Source organism: Bubalus kerabau, chromosome 6 (genome assembly GCF_029407905.1).
Source record: "Bubalus kerabau isolate K-KA32 ecotype Philippines breed swamp buffalo chromosome 6, PCC_UOA_SB_1v2, whole genome shotgun sequence".
Classification (NCBI taxonomy): domain Eukaryota; kingdom Metazoa; phylum Chordata; class Mammalia; order Artiodactyla; family Bovidae; genus Bubalus; species Bubalus kerabau.
In genome coordinates, this window is record NC_073629.1 from 83,305,363 (window position 1) to 83,321,967 (window position 16,605).

The 16,605-nt window shown below is 40.1% G+C and overlaps 1 protein-coding gene across 1 annotated transcript; it reads left to right on the plus strand.

The window, feature by feature from the left end:
* Window positions 1-14,742: 14,742 nt before the first annotated feature.
* LOC129656207 (60S ribosomal protein L24-like) lies at window positions 14,743-15,278 on the plus strand. The gene has a single exon (XM_055586935.1). The coding sequence runs from the start codon at window positions 14,751-14,753 to the stop codon at window positions 15,225-15,227; it is 477 nt and encodes a 158-aa protein (XP_055442910.1). The 5' UTR covers window positions 14,743-14,750; the 3' UTR covers window positions 15,228-15,278.
* Window positions 15,279-16,605: the final 1,327 nt, after the last annotated feature.

Genomic DNA, 16,605 nt, shown 5'->3' on the forward strand with positions numbered 1-16,605 from the left:
CTGAGCGCTGAAGCATTGATGCTTTTGAACCGAGGTGTCGGAGAAGACTCTTGAGAGTCCCCTGGACTGCATGGGGATCCAATCAGTCCATCCTAAAGGAAATCAGTCCTGAATATTCATTTGAAGGACTGCTGTTGAAGCTGAAACTCCAATACTTTGGCCACCTGATGTGAAGAGCTGACTCATTTGAAAAGACCCTGATTCTGGGAAAGATTTAAGGTTAGAGGAGAAGGGGACGACAGAGGATGTGATGGTTGGATAGCATCACTGACTCAATGAATATGAGATTGAGTAAACTCTGGGAGTTAGTGATGGACAGGGAGGCCTGGCATGCTGCATTCCATGGGGTTGCTAAGAGTCAGACACTACTGAGCAACTGAGCTGAATATATATTATTTAGTCCCATATATTGAACATATCATTTCAACATGTAATCTACATAAAAATTACTAATAACAAAATTTAAAATCTTTTATTCATACTAAACCTTTGAAACCCAGTGTAATTTTACATGTCTGCTGCTGCTGCTAAGTCACTTCAGTCGTGTCTGACTCTGTATGACCCCATAGACAGCAGCCTACCAGGCTCCCCCGTCCCTGGGATTCTCCAGGCAAGAACACTTGAGTGGGTTGCCAATTCCTTCTCCAATGCATGAAAGTGAAAAGTGAAAGTGAAGTCGCTCAGTCGTGTCTGACTCTTAGTGACCCCATGGACTGCAGCCTACCAGGCTCCTCCGTCCGTGGGATTTCCCAGGCAAGAGTAGTGGAGTGGGTTGCCATATAGCACATCTCCATTTAGACTAGTCACATTTCACATGCTCAATGTCATTTAGGACTGGTGGCTACTGTACTGGACAATGCAGGTTAAAACAGTGTAGCAGGAAGATATTTCTAGCTATTGCTCTACTCAGCTTTCTTTTCTATTAGCCTCATCATCTAATCTCTTCAGGCTGAATTAATGAAAGTTGCTCAGTCTTGTCTGACTCTTTGCAACCCCATGGACTATACAGTCCATGGAATTCTCCAAGCCAGAATACTGGAGTGGGTAGCCTTTTCCATCTCCAGGGGATCTTCCCAATGCAAGGATCAAACCCAGGTCTACTACGTTACCTGTGGATTCTTTACCAGCTAAGCCACAAGGGAAGCCCAAGAATACTGGAGTGGGTGGCCTATCCCCTGTCCAGCGGATCTTCCTGACCCAGGAATTGAACCAGGGTCTCCTGCATTGCAGGCAGATTCTTTACCAACTGAGCTATCAGGGAAGCCCATCTCTTCTGGCTAACTCCTATTTATTCCCAGTTTTCAGTTTTACCCATCCCTACCTACGGTGGCCTTCTCTCTTACTCATCCTATTTACTAGAGACATTCTGTTCTTTATCACAAAAGTTCTAAGGGAGAAATTGTGTTGGTACAAATTATTTTTTTTTAATAAAGAAAAAACTTAGGTACTGAGCCATTCAGAAGCTAAGATTTCACAAGCCCCTCCACCCTGACTCCTATTCATCCTCTTCCAGATATAGAAAGAACATAGAGGATTAGTTGCATCATTTGCACAATGAAATATAACATTACTTACGGAATGTTAAGAGTTATGTCTACATTTGGGAAAAGAGAATTGTTATTCTTTATATTTGTTCTACCTCAAGAGAATTTGTGATTGTTTTTCTTTAGAAGTTTGAAACATTTCAAGTGGAACAGTGAATACCAAAAGGCAAAAGCACTCATAAAATGCTTTGATGTTACTATCTCTTTTGTTATTATAATGCCAATTTTACAAACAAGGAAACTAAACTTTAATGAAATTTTTTAAAAATTCTAAGGTGGTAGCATAAGAATGTCTCATCATTACCCATGTCCTTTACTATGCTATGAAGTCCTCTGGTAAATGTGATGTCTTCTAAAACATGTGAAGAGACACACAATAAGGTTATGTCTAACTGCAGAAAGAACAAAAATATATCAAAGAAAAGCTCTAAAAATAGGTGGACTCTCCTTGGTCAGTCTTTATAGTTGATTTCATTATATGTGAATTTTTTTGATCCACTGACTTGACCATACCAAAAGGGTTGCTAATAGAGTTCAAGTTTTTCACAGTGTTCTTATCATGCTGCTGCTGCTGCTGCTGCTAAGTCGCTTCAGTCGTGTCCGACTCTGTGCGACCCCATAGACGGCAGCCCACCAGGCTCCCCCATCCCTGGGATTCTCCAGGCAAGAACACTGGAGTGGGTTGCCATTTCCTTCTCCATCTTATCATACTAGGCATTATTCATTGTGGTAAGGGTGAGAAATGGAGAGGGGGAGGAGGATGAAAGGACATGAAACAGGAGGTAAAAAACCCATAGTTATTAAGTGGATTTCAAAATAATGCTTCTAATAATTATAAAAACAGCAAGGATAGCTAATACTTATTGAGTACTTACTATGTGCCAAGTTTCTGAATAATTTAATTTTATCCTCCCCAAAATCTATAAAATTGGTGCCATTATTGCTTTTACTTAGATTCCCTGCCTCAAATAAGTAATGGCTCAACCATCTTCTTGGAAATCTCCAGCTTGTTCATTATTTTCCTTGGGAATTCTGCCAATAAAGCTCCTGAATAACTTTTATTTTTAAATTTTATTATTTTTTTATTTAAATATAGTTGACTTACAATATTGTATTAATTTTTGGTGTACATTATGATTTAATATTTTCATAGATTATATCCATTTAAAGATATTATATAATATTGTCTATATTCCCTGTGCTGCAAACTTCAACTATGTAGCTTATTTATTTTATACATAGTAGTTTGTACCTTCTAATCTCCTACCCCTATCTTGTCCCTTCCTGCTTCCCTCTCCCCACTGGTACTCACTAGTTCAGCCTCTATATCTGTGAGTCTTTTTCTGTTTTGTTAAACTTAACCATTTATTTTATTTTTAGATCCCACATGGGCTTCCCTTGTGGCTCAGCTGGAAAAGAATCCGCCTGCAATGTGGGAGACCTGGGTTTGATCCCTGGGCTGGGAAGATCCCCTGGAGAAGGGAATGACTACCCAATCTGGTATTCTGGCCTGGAGAATTCCATGGACTGCGTATAGTCTATGGGGTTGCAAAGAGTCAGATACGACTGAGTGACTTTCACTTTTACTTTTCATAAGTGAAAAAATACAGCATTTATCTACCTTATTTCAATGCCCTCTAGGTTGGTCCATCCATGCTGTTGCAAATGGCAAATTTTCATTCTTTTTTATGGCTGAGTATGAATAATTTTTATTGTGCCTTTTGAAAAGCTCTCCATATTTGGCTTTTAAGATGCCACATCTCATTTTCCTCTTTTTTTCTTTGTCCTTTCTTCCTATCCTCCTCTTTAATATCCCTTTACCACTTTTCTCTTTAAAAATTTCGTTACTGCTCTCAGCCTTTTCTTCTTTCCCTTGGTTGATATATTTTTCCTGCTCTCATATCACAAATAACATCTTCTTTCCTATACCAAATTTCCACATAAATACTTTGGATTCCAAAACTGACCATTGAATATTTTTGCCTAAATGTCCTGTATACACTTCAAACTCCCTTTGTGCAAAACTGAATTCTTTACTTCTTCCCTAATTTTTTATAGTAGCCATCATTCACCCAGGTTCCCAAGTCAGAAACCTGAGTATCATTTCTGGCACCATCCTGTCCCTTTCCTTCTATAGCCAATCTACAGCTGAATCAACTGTGCCCCCTAATTAACTCTCAAATTTGTCCACTTCCCTTCACTGTCACTGCTACTGCCTTACTTCAGGTACTTTTCTAATTTTTTTCTTTTTCTAACTGAAATATATTTGACCCATTACATCATGTGAATTTAAGGTGTGTGTGCGTGCTTGTTCAGTCGATTCAGTTGTGTCCGACTCTTTGCGACCCTGTGGACTGTAGCCCATCAGGCTCTTCTGTTCATGGGTAAAGCAAGCTAATCTGATACATTTCTGTATTGTAACATGATTGCTATTGTAGTGACGCTTAGAACCTTTATCACATTACGTAGCTATCTTTTCTTTTTAGTAGTTGGAATACTTAAATTCTAGTATCTTAGCAAGTTTGATGATTATAATATTGCTATCTATATTCACTGTACTGGAGTTAGAGCTCTAGGGCTTATATACTACTCATAGTAAGTTAGTACCCTTTAAATAGCATCTGTCCTGTCTTCCTACACCCAATCCATGGTGGCCACCTTTTTATTCTCTGCTTTTACAAGTTTAGCTTGTTAAAATTCCATATATAAGTGATATCACAGAGTACTTGTCTTTCTCTCTCTGAGTTCTTTCACTTATCATAACGTGCTTGTTTCATTCATGTTGTTGCAAATGGCAGGATGTTCTTCTTTCTTATGGTTGAATCATATTCCATTATATTTATGTAGGGCATTTTATTTATCCAATCACTTACCAGTGGCCATTTGGGTTGCTTCAATAGCTTGACTGCGGTAAACGGTGCTGCATTGAACATGAGAGTATATACATCTTTCAGAATCCGTTTTTTGGTTTCCATCACATAAATACCCAGAAGTGGAATTGCTAGATTATATGGAAGTTCTTTTTTTATTTTTTTGAGGAACCACCACAGTTTTTCCCACAGTGGCTGTGCCATATTACATTTCCACTAACTGCATGAAATTCCCTCTTTTCCACAACCTTGCCAGAACTTGTTACCTCTTGTCTTCTTGATAACTATTCAAATGAGTGTGAGGCAGTAACTAATTGTGGTTTTAATCTGCACTTCCCTGATGATTAGTGATCTTGAGCAACTTTTCATTTAGCTGTTGGCTATTTGGATGACATGGGGGAAATGTCTAATTAGTTCTTCTGCCCATTTATTTATTTTTTTTCCATTTCTTAATTTGACTATTTATCTTTTTGTTATTGAGTTATATGAGTTCTTTATATGTTTTGCATATTAACTTCCTGTCTGATAAATAGTTTGTAAAATTTTTCTCCCATTCTATAGATTTCCTTTTAATCTTGTTAACTGTTTTTTGGTTTTTTGCTGTGCAAAAGCTTTTAAGTTTGATGTAGTCCCAACTTGTTGACTTTAGTTTTCGTTGTTTGTACTTTTGGTATCATAACCAAAAGAATTATTTCCAAGACAAGGAACTTCTCTAGGTTTTATTCTAGGAGTTTTAAAGCATCAGATCTTATGTTTAAGACTTTGATCCATTTGAAGTTAATTTTTGTAGTGGTGCAAGATATGGGTCCAATTTCCTTGTTCTACATGTGTTTATCTAATATCCAATTTTCCCAAAACCATTTATTGAAGAAACTATTCTTTCCTCATTGGGTATTAGTTGACCATTAAGCAAGGGTTTAATCCTGGTCTCTTAATTCTTTTCCATTGGCCCTATATGTCTATTTTTGTGTCAATGCCATACTGTTTTTATTACAGTAGATTTGTAGTACAGTTTAAAGTCAAGAACTGTGATACTTCTACTTTGTTCTTTTTTTCTTATGATTGCTTTGGTTATTTAGGGTCTTTTGTGGTTTCATACAAATTTAGGATTGTTTTTTCTATTTCTATGAAGAATACCACTGGTATTTTGACTGGAATTGCATTGAATCTACAGAAGGATTTAGGAATCAGGTCCTTTTGTTCTTACATACTATGATAGAAAGCTTCTACTTGTCCCCCAGGAAATTCCTTCTTCCCTTTGTTTATGATAATAAACCTTTGTTTTTTAACTGGACACATGGCCTCACAGAATATAAACTTCATTTCCTAGCTATCCTTGCAGATAAGCAGGGATTATGTATCTACATTCTGCTAATGGGATATAAACTGAGGTGATGTCAGTGTTCTAGGTCATAAACTTAAACGGAAACATAACCTTTTCTCCATTTTACTATGTCTTAGACTATAAGCCATATATGGGATTTGTGAATTACCTTAGAATGTGCAAATAAGGACAACATCTGACAGTCCATGTCCTGGAACTGTTCTACCAGCCCTGGATTGTTTATGCCCTAAGAGTGGAAAAAACTTTTATCTTGTAAAAACCTGTATTATTTGGGTTTCTGTTATAGTAATCAGATCTGTAGAGTGAAACCCTTGGATTAAAGCAACAATGCTTTGATTGGTCTTCCTGTCTTCACTTTTAACTTCTCTTTAATCTGTTTTCTTCACCAAAATTGGAGTATTCATTGTAGAATTCAAATTTGACCAGATTGTTCCCTGTCATTTTTAACTTCCCATGCCATTTCTTTTCATACTATTCATGGGGTTCTCAAGGCAATAATACTAAAGTGGTTTGCCATTGTCTTCTCCAGTAGACCACATTGTGTCAGAACTCACCACCATGACCTGTCCATCATGGGTGGCCCTACATGGCATGGCTCATAGTTTCATTGAGTTAGACAATGCTGGGATCCATGTGATCAGGTTGAACTGACTCATTGGAAAAGACCCTCATGCTGGGAAAGATTGAAGGCAGGAGGAGAAGGGGACAACAGAGGGTGGGATAGTTGGATGGCATCACCAACTCAATGGACATGAGTTTGAGCAAGCTTCAGGAGTTGGTGATGCACAGAGAAGCCTGGCGTGCTGCAGTCCACGGGGTTGCAAAGAGTCGCATGTGAATGAGGGACTGAATTGAACTGCCATTTCTTCTGGTGTGTACTTTACATTCCTTAACCTGGCACACCAAACCCTGCATAATCCGGCCTCTGCTTTATCTCTCCAGTCTTACCTCTTACCTTTCCCTACTTTACATGCTGAGCTCAAATCACATAGAACCATTTTCAGCTTCACAGAATAGCTAAGCTCTCGTGCCTCAGTGCACCGGTACATGCTGTTTACCCTGCCGCATGCACTAGTTTCTCTGCCTGACTAGTTTCTATTTGTCCTTTAGAGCTCAGGTCTCTTCCTCTTGGAAGTTTTTTCTTGCCCACTCCAGAACTGGTCCCCTCTTACATTTTCCCAAAGTATTCTGTGCATACTTTTTATCAAAGAATTGCCTGTTTATTTATTTCCCTTGCACCTCCCTCCCCTACCAATTTCCTGCAAAGCAAGGATTATTTTCTCATTAATTGTGTATCATCATGGCCTAGGAAAAACCCTGTCCCACAGCAACACTCAGAAGATATTTATTCAGTTAATGAATAAGTCAGTGAATGAATGGATACCATGGAGTCAAGAAAATAGCATTGAGTTTTATGCCTGGTTCTGTCACTTCCTCGATGGTTTTAGTTGGAAATCGTTTCACTACACTTCACTTAAGCTAGATAGGGTCTCAGGTTTCTTCCAGGTTTATGATTTACAAATACATCTTATAGAAGAATGTAAAAGTACGCAAATGTTTAGAGCTGACAACCTTAAGGGGCTAGCAAGGTGATCCTGAAATTAAATGATGCTTGCTCCTTGGAAAGAAATCTATGACAAACCTAGACAGCATATTAAAAAGCAGAGACATCACTTTGCCTACAAAGGTCTGGTTTTTCTAGTAATCATGTACAAATGTGAGAATTGGACCATAACAAATGCTGAGTGCCAAAGAATCGATCCTTTTGAATTGTGGTGCTGGAGAAGACTCTTGAGAGTCCCTTGGACTGCGGGGAGATCAAACCAGTCAATTGTAGGGGAAATCAGTCCTGAATATTCATTGGAAGGACTGGTGCTGAAGCTGAAGCTCCAGTAGTTTGGCCACCTGATGCAAAGAACTGACTTGTTGGAAGACCCTGATGCTGGAAAGATTGAAGGCAGGAGGAGAAGGGGACGACAGAGGATGAGACAGTTGGATGGCATCACTGACACGATGGACATGAGTTTGAGCAAACTCCAGGAGTTCGTGATGGACAGGGAAGGCTGGGGTGCTGCAGTCCATGGGGTCACAAGGAGTTGGACTTGACTGAGTGACTGAACAGCGACATAGTTTTTCCTGAGAGTCCCTTGAACAGCAAGGAGATCAAACCAGTCAATCCTAAAAGAAATCAACCCTGAATATTCAATGGAAGGACTGATGCTGAAGCTGAAGTTCTGATACTTTGGCCACCTGATGTGAAGAATCAGCTTATTGGAAAAGACCCCTGATGCTGGGAAAGATTGAAGGCAAAAGGGAGAAGGGGGTGGCAGAGAATGAAATGGTTAGTAGCATCACGGACTTAATAGACATGAATTTGAGCAAACTCTGGGAGATAGTGGAGGACAGAGGAACATGGTGTGCTGCAATCCATGTGGTCAGAAAGAGTTGGACATAACTTGGCAACTGAAGAGCAATAACAGAGGTAATTCTTGTTTTAAAAAATGTACTTTGAAAAAGCATGCCAAATAAAAGTGAGCTTTTATAGTAATATTTAAGCCCTTTCTACTTACAGCTTTTAAGCTATTTTTGTAGCATCAGTTATTTTCACACAATCTTTCAGAAATATCTGTTATAATCTCTGTTTGAGAAGTAGAGAATGTGAGATTCAGTGATATTAGGTAATGTATTTGAGCCATCAGCAGAGACAGGAGCAGTCAGAATCTGATTCAGAAATACCTTGATATAATATCCCACCTATTATAAAACAATTGTATAATATTATAGAGCTAAACTAGGAAAGAAAGGAATGAACTTTAAAGCAAATTATACATAGATTAAAATAGCAAAAACCAAAATTAAGGTGCTAGATGACATTCTATTTCAGAATCACATAATTATGGGGTTAGGCAGCATCCCTAAACAGAAGCTATGCAATTCTTTGAAATATTTAGAAAAAGAATATTCTACAACTCTTTTTCATACTGGTTCCAGTGCCATATGATACTGATAACAGAAAATTTACTACCTTAACAATTACCCAGAACTGAACCAGTTTTATCAATGACCCCACATATCCAAGATTCCCTTTCTTTCCTAGTTGTGGTAGGCAGATTTCTAAGACATCTGCCAAAATTCCTGCCCCTGGTGTACATGTTCTGTATAAGCCTTTCCCAGGCTTGTGGGTGGGACCTGTAGATATGAGATAGGTACTCACTTGATAGGTTATATTTTGTGATGACTGTATGGTGGTGGTCACCTTTGGTTATATAGAGATTGAAAATAAACATACCAGGATTACATGGTGATATTTAGCCTGAAAATGAAATGCTATCTGAAGGCAGCCGCCTCACTTTCCTTGTCTCAACTTCTAAAATGCTATGTGATTTTTCCATCCCTCCCCAGGTACCAGAGGAAAGGTACTTCTTCATCTCAAGGGTATCAAGTGTCTCTTTCAGATGTTCAGTTGTTCATTCTACTCTTGGTCATTCCCCACAACATCCAACACACAGGGTCTTGTACCTGACAGAACCTTTGCATGACTCTAACTCTTTTGAACTTTGGAGCTTCTGCTTCCTTTCTGTGTCAGACCTGCTTGATACAGATCTGCCCTACTGTTCCTAAGAACATTGGCCTCGGCTGGACCCAGATCCAGAGTGATAATCCCAAGCAGGTTTCACATTCTCACCCAGTGATATGAAAAATGAATGGCACATAGGGTACCACTGACAATGGTTTCAAGCTGGCCCCGCGACCCAATGTTTCCTCTACTTGCTTTATTTCCTTAACCCCTAGCTACTTAGGCCTTTTAGTCTGGCTACATGATGAATTCACTCTCATGAATTTGATCTCATGGCTACATGACAAATAGATTCAAGGCATTAGATCTGATAGACAGTGTGCCTGAAGAAATATGGACAGAGGTTCATGACATTGTACAGGTGGCAGTGATCAAGACCATCCCCAAGAAAAACAAATGCAAAAAGGCAAAATGGTTGTCTGACGAGGCCTAACAAATAGCTGAGAAAAGAGGGGAAGTTAAAGGCAAAGCTCAACATTCAGAAAACGAAGATCATGGCATCCAGTCCCATCACTTCATGGGACATAGATGGGGAAACAGTGGAAACAGTGTCAGACTTTATTTTTTTGGGCTACAAAATCACTGCAGATGGTGACTGCAGCCATGAAATTAAAAGACGCTTACTCCTTGGGAGGAAAGTTATGACCAACCTAGATAGTATATTCAAAAGCAGAGACATTACTTTGCCAACAAAGGTCTGTCTAGTCAAGGTTATGGTTTTTCCAGTGGTCATGTATGGATGTGAGAGTTGGACTGTGAAAAGAGCTGAGCGCCAAAGAATTGATGCTTTTGACCTGTGGTGTTGGAGAAGACTCTTGAGAGTCCCTTGGACTGCAAGGAGATTCAACCAGTCCATTCTGAAGGAGATCAGCCCTGGGATTTCTTTGGAAGGAATGATGCTAAAGCTGAAACTCCAGTACTTTGGCCACCTCATGCGAAGAGTTGACTCATTGGAAAAGACTCTGATGCTGGGAGGGATTGGGGGCAGGAGGAGAAGGGACAACAGAGGATGAGATGGCTGGATGGCATCACTGACTCGATGGCCGTGAGTCTGAGTGAACTCCGGGAGTTGGTGATGGACAGGGAGGCCTGGCGTGTTGCGATTCACGGGGTCGCAAAGAGTTGGACATGACTGAGCAACTGAACTGAACTCAAAGGCAAAGGAGAAAAGGAAAGATATACCCATCTAAATGCAGATTTCCAAAGAAACGAGGAGAGATAAGAAAGCCTTCTTCAGTGATCAATGCAAAGAAATAGAGAAAAACAATAGAATGGGAAAGACTAGAGATCTCTTCAAGAAAATTAGAGATACCAAGGGAACATTTCATGCAAAGATGGGCACAATAAAGGAGAGAAATTATATGGACCTAACAGAAGCAGAAGATATTAAGAAGAGGAGGTGGCAAGAATACACAGAAGAACTATACACAAAAGATCTTAAAGACCCAGATAACCGTGATGGTGTGATCACTCACCTAGAGCCAGACACCCTGGAGTGTGAAGTCAACTGGGCCTTAGGGAGCATCACTACGAACAAAGGTAGTGGAGGTGATGGAATTCCAGCTGAGTTATTTAAAATCCTAAAAGATGATGCTGTTAAAGTACTGCATTCAATATGCCAGCAAATTGGGAAAACTCAGCAGTGGCCACAGAACTAGAAAAAGTCAGTTTTCATTCCAATCCCAAAGAAAGACAATGCCAAAGCATGTTCAAACTACTGCACAATTGCACTCATCTCACATGCAAGCAAAGTAATGCTCAAAATTCTCCAAGCCAGGCTTCAACAGTACGTGAACCGTGAACTTCTAGATGTTCAAGCTGGTTTTAGGAAAGGCAGAGGAACCAGTGATCAAGTTGCCAACATCTGTTGGATCATCGAAAAAGCAAAAGAGTTCCAGAAAACATCTATTTCTGCTTTATTGACTAGGCCAAAGCCTTTGACTATATGGGTCACAACAAATGGTGGAAAATTCTTCAAGAGATGGAAATACCAGACCACCTGACCTACCTCCTAAGAAATCTGTATGCAGGTCAAGAAGCAACAGTTAGAACCATACATGGAACAATGGACTGGTTCCAAATTGGGCAAGGAATACATCAAGGCATATATTGTCATCCTGTTTATTTAACTTATATGCAGAGTTCATCATGCAAAATGCCGGGCTGGATGAAGCACAAGCCAGAATCAAGATTGCCGGGGGAAATATCAATAACCTCAGATATGCAGATGAACAACATCCTTATGGTAGAAAGCAAAGAGGAACTAAAGAGCCTTTTGATGAAAGTGAAAGAGCTGGCTTAAAACTCAATAGTCAAAAAACTAAAATCATGGCATCCAGTCCCATCATAGCAAACAGATGCGTAAACAATGAAAAGAGTGAGAGACTTTATTTTCTTGGGCTCCAAAATCCCTGCAGATGGTGACTGCAGCCATGAAATTAAAAGACACTTGCTCCTTGGAAGAAAAGCTATGACCAACCTAGACAGCATATTAAAAAGCAGAAACATCACTTTGCCAACAAAGGTCAATTTAGTGAAAGGTATCGCTTTTCCAGTAGTCATGTATGATGTGAGAATTGGACCATGAAGAAAGCTGAGCACTGAAGAACTGATGCTTTTGAATTGTGTTGGAGAAGACTCTTGAGAGTCCCTTGGACTGCAAGGAGATCCAACCAATCAATCCTAAAGGAAATCAGTCCTGAATATTCATTGGAAGGACTGATGCTGAAGCTGAAACTCCAATACTTCCATCTGATGCAAAGAACTGACTCGTTTGAAAAGACCCTGATGCTGGGAAAGATTGAAGCTGAGAGAAGGGGACGACAGAGAATAAGATGGTTGGAGGGCATCACCGACTTGATGGACATAAGTTTGAGCAAGCTCTAGGAGTTGGTGATGGACTGGGAAGCCTGGTGTGCTGCAGTCCATGAGGTTGCAAAGAGTCAGACACAACTGAACAACTGAACTGAACTGAACATGATAAATTCATTCTCTGAGATTTCAAGTCTCTTTCTGTTTTCTCTGATCAGCAGGTCATCTTCTTCTTTCTGATATCATACTCTTTGGGGCTTTTTTTCTTTTTTTCAACTTAGGAAGAATGAGGTAATGAGTTCCCATGCTTCCATCACTCAGATTCAACAATTATCAACACAAGCCTGTGTTGGATTTTCCTTTTTTGTGTGTGGTAAAAACTATATAACATTACATTTACCATCTTAGTCATGTTTAAGTGTAAAGTTCAGTGGTATTCCTACTGTTGTACAAGTCTCTTCAACTTTTTGACCTATTAATTCTGAAAATCTTGTCCTATTAATTCTGAAATACTAATAATGTTGGATTATGTTCAAGGCAAATTCCAGACTTTATATCAGTTCATCAATTAACATTTCAGACTGTATCATAAAAGAATACAAGACTCCCCTGTCACAGACACTTTTTTTTATATAACCACAAAACTCTTATCACACTTAAATCAAGGTTTCCACAGGAAACCAATGACACACTCAAATAAGACAACTTTAGGTACGTTTATTTAAAGGTTGTGGGTACAGAGAAACCACAAGGTATATAGTGCACTAACCTAGGGTAAGTGACTATGTTGGCACCACCTCCAGACTCATAAGAACATGGGGAGGGAATGGTTACCAGAACCCAGCAGGAGGAAGAATCTATAGGGTGGAGTACTCCGAAAAAAGCAATGACCTTTGGTGAGGAGGCACAACAGTAATCCTCCCTTCAGGGAGAAAGACAAGGGAGTGATACCTTGACATTACTCCCCTCCCTCTCTCTGTTCACTTGCAGGATTTCTCACTGGCCAAGTCCACCTAATAGATAAAGAGCATGGGAGCCTACTGATATGTTACGTGTGTGTGTGTGTGTGTGTGTGTGTGTGTTCCAGAGGCCAGCCTTCTGGAGAAGAGAGGAAGGTAGAGAGTGACTCTGAAGAAACAAATGGAAGATATCTTGAAAATAATAACTTTTAATATCACTTAATACCCAGTCAGTGATCAAAAGCTGCTGAGTGTTTCACAAAAGTGTATTATTTTACAGTCTTTTTCTTTGGACCCCAAAACTATACACATTGTATTTGGGTTAGAATGTGTGATGGATAATTTTATGTGCCAGTTTGACTAAGGTCATCAGGTGCCCAGATATTTGACCAAACACTAATCTGGGTATTCCTGTGGCAGTGTTTTTGGATGAGTTTAATATTTAAATAGACTGAGAGCTTCCCTGGTGACTCAGTGGTTAAGAATCTGCCTGCCAATGCAGGAGACCCGCATTTGATCTCTGGTCTGGGAAGATGCCACATGCTGTGGAATAACTTGGACCATGCACCACAGCTACTGAGCCTGTGCTCTAGAGCCTGTGTGCCCCAGCCAAAACCACTGAAGCCCGCACACTCTAGTGCCCCTGCTCCACAAGAGAAGCCACCGCAATGAGAAGCCCGTGCAGTATAACTGAGGAGTAGCTTCTGCTTGTCACAAAGAGGGGCTGCAATGAAGACTGAGCGCAGCCAAAAATAAAGTTATTTAAAAAATAAATAGACTGAGCACACTGTTCTCCTTAATATCCATAGGCCTCTTTCAAACTGTTGAAGGCCTGAATAGAACAAAAACACAACTTCTGTGGAATAAGAGGGATTATGGCTTTCCAGCTAGGACTTGTGTTTTTTTCTACCTTAAAATGAAATATTGTTTCTTCCTGAATCTTGAGCCTCCTACTTTTGAATTGGAATGACATCAGCCAATTCTTTCTAGCAACTCTCTTTCCCTTCTCTTCTTTTTTCTCTCTCACTCTTTCTCCAATTTGTTCTATTTCTCTGGAGAACCCTAATACAGTATTCTACTTACATCTATTTTATTCTGTGTATTAATGATAGATTTATTGAGATATCTGATGCAATAAGATATACATATATCTGGTCTTTGTCCTTGGTATCGGACACAGAGCTTCTAAAATCCTTGAAATTTCCTGGGTGGTAGAGGTGTTAGGAGCATCTTTTGTTATTTGTAAGAATCTCCGTTCAATTGTATCAGTTCAGTTCAGTTCAGTTGCAGTCGAGTCCAACTCTTAGCGACCCCATGGACTGCAGCATACCAGGCCTCCCTGTCCATCACCAACTCAAGGAGTTCACTCAAACCCATGTCCATTGAGTCAGTGAAGCCATTCAACCATCTCATCCTCTGTCATCCCCTTCTCCTCTCACCTTCAATCTTTCCCAGTATCAGGGTCTTTTCAAATGAGTCAGTTCTTCGCATCAGGTGGCCAAAGAATTTGAGTTTCAGCTTCAGCATCAGTCCTTCCAATGAATATTCAGGACGGATTCCCTTTAGGATTGACTGGTTGGATATCTTTGCAGTCCAAGGGACTCTTAAGAGTCTTCTCCAGCTTTCTCCCTGGCACTAGCAGCCATGAAGGTCGAGCCACTGTGCAGTTTCAGTGGGTACAAGATCTACCCAGGACATGGGAGGCGCTACGCCCGGACCGACGGGAAGGTTTTCCAGTTTCTTAATGCAAAATGTGAGTCGGCATTCCTTTCCAAGAGGAATCCTCGTCAGGTCAACTGGACCTTCCTCTACAGAAGAAAACACAAAAAGGGACAGTCGGAAGAAATTCAAAAGAAAAGAACTCGCCGCGCAGTCAAATTCCAAAGGGCCATAACTGATGCTTCTCTTGCTGATATAATGGCCAAGAGGAAACAGAAACCTGAAGTTAGGCAGGCTCAACGAGAACAAGCTATCAGGGCTGCCAAGGAAGCAAAAAAGGCTAAGCAAGCATCCAAAAAGACAGCGATGGCTGCTGCAAAGGCTCCCACAAAGGCAGCACCTAAGCAAAAGATTGTGAAGCCTGTGAAGGTTTCTGCTCCTCGAGTTGGTGGAAAATGCTAAGTTGGCAGATCGGATTTTTGAATAAAGATCTGACTATTAAAAAAAAAAAAAGTCTTCTCCAACACCACAGTTCAAAAGCATCAATTCTTCGGCATTCAGCTTTCTTTATAGTCCAACTCTCATATCCATACACGACTACTGGAAAAACAATAGCTTTGACTAGATGAACCTTTGTTGGCAAAGTAACATCTCTACTTTTTAATATGCTGTCTATGTTGGTCATAACTTTTCTTCCAAGGAGTAAGTGTCTTTTTATTTCATGGCTGCAGTCATCATCTGCAGTGATTTTGGAGCCCCCCAAAATAAAGTCTGCCACTGTTTCCACTGTTTCTCCATCTACTTGCCATGAAGTGTGGGACCAGATGCCATGATCTTTGTTTTCTGAATGTTGAGTTTCAAGCCAACTTTTTCACTCTCCTCTTTCAGTTTCATCAAGAGGCTCTTTAGTTCTTCTTCACTTTCTGCCATAAGGGTGGTACATCTGCATATCTGAGGTTATTGATATTTCTCCCGGCAATCTTGATTCCAGCTTGTGCTTCAGCCCAGCATTTCTCATAATGTGCTCTGCATATAAGTTAAATAAGCAGGGTGACGATATACAGCCTTGACGTACTTCTTTTCCTGTTTGTAACCAGTCTGTTGTTCCATGCCCAGTTCTAACTGTTGCTTCTTGACTTGCATACAGATTTCTCAAGAGGCAGGTCAGGTGGTCTGGTATTCCCATCTCTTGAAGAATTTTCCACAGTTTGTTTGTGATCAACACAGTCAAAGGCTTTGGCACAGTCAATAAGGCAGAAGTAGATGTTTTTCTGGAACTCTCTTGCTTTTTCGATGATCCAACAGATGTTGGCTATTTGATCTCTGGTTCCTCTGCCTTTTGTAAATCCAGCTTGAAAATCTGAAAGTTCACAGTTCATGTACTGTTGAAGCCTGGCTTGGGGAATTTTGAGCATTACTTTACTAGCATGTGAGATGAGTGCAATTGTGCACTTACTAGCATGTGAAATGAGTGCAATTGTGTGGTAGTTTGAGCATTCTTTGGCATTGCTTTTCTTTGGGATTGGAAAATTGAATTGTATGGGTTTATGGTAATGAGGTGACTCCTGGAGGGTCTCTAGATTGCATTAGGATGGCACCTGGTTGCCAGAAGAACCAACTAGGAGGTTACAGGTTTGGAACTTTCATCCCTATCCATAGATTTCTGTGGAGAGGAGGAGCTGGAGATTGAGGTCAGTTACTAGTAGCAGATGATTTAATCAGTTGAATCTACATAATAAAACCTCCATAAAACCCCTAGATGACATTGTTTGGAGTGTTTCTGAGTTGATAGACACTTTACCTGCCAAGTACACCCCAACTTGACAGGGACAGAAGGGCC

Excerpts from the sequence above, each read along its gene's own strand:
- LOC129656207 (XM_055586935.1), top strand. The coding sequence starts at position 14,751 with ATGAAGGTCGAGCCACTGTGCAGTTTCAGTGGGTACAAGATCTACCCA.